This window comes from Erinaceus europaeus, chromosome X (genome assembly GCF_950295315.1).
Source record: "Erinaceus europaeus chromosome X, mEriEur2.1, whole genome shotgun sequence".
Classification (NCBI taxonomy): Eukaryota; Metazoa; Chordata; class Mammalia; order Eulipotyphla; family Erinaceidae; genus Erinaceus; species Erinaceus europaeus.
Window position 1 is genome coordinate 22910730 of NC_080185.1, and position 2911 is coordinate 22913640.

At 53.0% G+C, this 2911-nt stretch overlaps 1 protein-coding gene across 1 annotated transcript; it reads right to left on the reverse strand.

Annotated features, from left to right (window-relative positions):
- Positions 1-1086: 1086 nt before the first annotated feature.
- On the reverse strand, positions 1087-2512 carry LOC103128178 (retrotransposon Gag-like protein 8). The gene has a single exon (XM_007539042.3). The coding sequence runs from the start codon at positions 2358-2360 to the stop codon at positions 2019-2021; it is 342 nt and encodes a 113-aa protein (XP_007539104.1). The 5' UTR covers positions 2361-2512; the 3' UTR covers positions 1087-2018.
- Between the last annotated feature and the right edge of the window lie 399 nt (positions 2513-2911).

Genomic DNA, 2911 nt, shown 5'->3' on the forward strand with positions numbered 1-2911 from the left:
TTAGAATGATGCAATTTGTGTAGCACAAGGAACAAATCCTAGCAGAGGCAGCCAGGAAAGAGTAAGAAATACCAGGAGGAATTTTGTTGAGGGCTTACCACACCATTCAAAAGATAATCAACAGGTCCTTGGCCAATCTACCCACCTTACAGCCAGTTGGGCATACATCTTATGGACTTTGTTGGATCCTCTCCAATAACCAAACACTTTTCAAGCCACATTAGCATAAACTGTTTAAAGTTAGTGAGTATGCTCAACACACTCATTCTTTTTACCCAAACAAGATGGGTAAGTCACCTGCCAGCACCTTCAACTGGATGCTCATCATTAGTATACTTCCGCCTGTTTAAAGAACTACAGGAAGCACTGACTCTTCATTATTAACAGACAACTCAGCTCTTCTCTTTGATTTCAATAAGTTCACCTACCTCACATCAAATGGTAGAATAATGATTTCCACTATTTCTAAGAAAAACAGCAAAGCAGATATTTAATGCATAAAATATACCTCCAGCTCCATGTACCAGTGCACATCAAGGGCAAGTTGGCCTGTTGAGATTCAGAGAAGGAAACACAGTAAAAATTACTGTTGTGATTGACTCCTCTTTAGCTTGCGTGAAAAACTGCCCAAATTAGAAATGAGGCAGAATTGAGTGAGGTTAGTCCTGTAAACCCACTTATGAGCTGAGTCTATTTGGACACTATTACCAGCTATATCTAATGCAGCAGAGGCATTTTTTTCAATACAACAGATTAAAGGGCCATGCATATAGAGAAATAGAAAGAAGTAACATCCTTTTTCTACCTGTAGAAAATTCTAAGTCTATTCTAGACTTAGAATTTTATCCTCCTGGCAGCACCTGGACCCAAACCAGATCCAGGAGAACTTGGAAAGGGGCATGGTACTGATGGGTGGAAGAGCCAGCATCTAGAACTGGACACTCACTAGAAGGCTCCATCTGTTCATCCTCTGGGTGTCATGACTGTGTTCCAGAGAGAGCTGGGCCACACCTGCAAAGCCAAACCTGGACCCCCCCCCGGGGGGGTTGGAGCAGGAGGAAGAGCACCAGACTCACAGACACTCACTCTCTTTACCAAGTGTCTGGCATTTATTGAAAACAGGGGAGAGAGTTTTGTCCAGATAGTGTGGAGGAGCTGGGCAGTGCACTGGGACAGAGGCAGGGGCGGAGGGACCGCTGTGAAGAACAAAAGGCACACATCAGAGAGACAGTTGCAGGGTCAGAAGAGAAGTGGGCAGAGAGCAACATGAGCAGGTCCACGGAGGAAAGGGGTGAGGAGGTGGCCACAGGCAGGCCTGGGCCTGGGCAGCAGAAGTCTGTGGCATAAAAGAAGGGAGAAAGAAGGGAGGTATCCTATGCCAGAAAAGAGGAGGCTGGCCTGACCCCCAGGCCCCCCACCCCCTCTGGAGTGGAGCACTCTGTGTTCAGTCCTAACCCAGAAGACTACAGGCCAGTGCCGATGGCTGGAGGCTATAGTCTCTGGACAGAAGGGCCTGCAGCTACACAAACCCCTGGCTCCAAGGAGTTGGCAGCAGTAGCAGCAGTGACCTGCTGGGTCCAGTCAGGCAGCTAGTCCACGTGGAGCAGAAGCAGTAACCTGAGGGCTGGGCACTCAGAGCCTACAAAGTCACTTCAGAAGGCTGCAGGACAATGGGCTCCGCAGGAGGGTCTACAGGCCTCAGTAGCACGCAGTGAGCTAGAAGCAAGGAGGGAGGGAGGGGAGCAGGGAGACCAGAGGAGCCAGGAGGGATGGAGGGCTGGTAGGAGGAAGGGAGGGTGGGAGGGAGAGGCGCCTCCTCCTGAACAAAGGAAGCCCAGCAGGGAGACTCAACTGGCAGGTGAGGGTGTTGGGGGCAGCGCGGGCTGCGGCGGCGGCAGCTGGAGGCAGCAGCTGGGGCGATCCGGCCACGGGGACCAGGACGCGGCCAAGCTGCCGCCCGCAGAGCTCCGGGACTCCTGGACTCCCTCCCGGGCGGTCGGGCAGGCGTGTCCGGCGGCCTAGAAGTCCTCGTCCTCCACCCAGCCGAAGACCCGCTTCATCTCGGCCAGGAAGCCGCGGTAGTCGTTGAGCAGGGGGCTCTTCTTCCGGATGTAGGGGATCACCCACTGCAGGGCGCGGCCCGTGAGGCGGGTGATGAGGAACGTCACCTTCAGCGCGTCGCTGGTGAACACGTTCTCGTCCACCAGCATGTAGGCGCCCGTCTGCACGATGAACTCGGGCAGGCGGTCGGTGTCGCCGTCGAACAGCTCGGGGAAGGGGATGGGGTTCCTCCAGCGGCGCGTCTGAGGCCGGATGGGAAGAGCCAGCAGGGCCTTGATGAGCTGCACCCGCCCGTCCATGGCGCTACGGTTTAGCGCTGCCTGCTGGACGCTGCCTTCTCCCCGCTGCCTGCTGGCTGCTGGCAGACAGCCACAGGGTTTGCCGGACTGGAACTTGTGACTAGAGGGCAGGTGGGAGTAGAGGGGGCGAGGCGGAGCGTATGTGCGTGCCTGCGTGTACGCGGGGGCATGGCCCCACTCCGGCTAAGCCCTTAAGATTTACTAGTCTCTATTGCGCATGTACTGTATGAGTGCATGGAGTAAAAGGCGTGACCCACTGGAACATGGTGGGCGTGGTTACCAATATAAAAGAAGTGACCATCATCTGTGGTTGGCACTGAGTGAGAGGCAGGGAACTGGGAAGGAGGATCCCAAGTGCTAAGTAACATTGACTGCTAAATGCTGAGGGTGCGATTTTGCAGACTCTTTCTCCTGAGGCAAATACTACTCTGAGTTACATGAATATTTAGTTTTGCCATTGATATAAAATAGAATAAAAAAACGTTATTTTGTGACTCACTTTCTCATGTGAATGCCTTGTTTATCCTTGAACCACATTAGTGTTGGGATGA

Excerpts from the sequence above, each read along its gene's own strand:
- LOC103128178 (XM_007539042.3), bottom strand. The coding sequence starts at position 2,360 with ATGGACGGGCGGGTGCAGCTCATCAAGGCCCTGCTGGCTCTTCCCATC.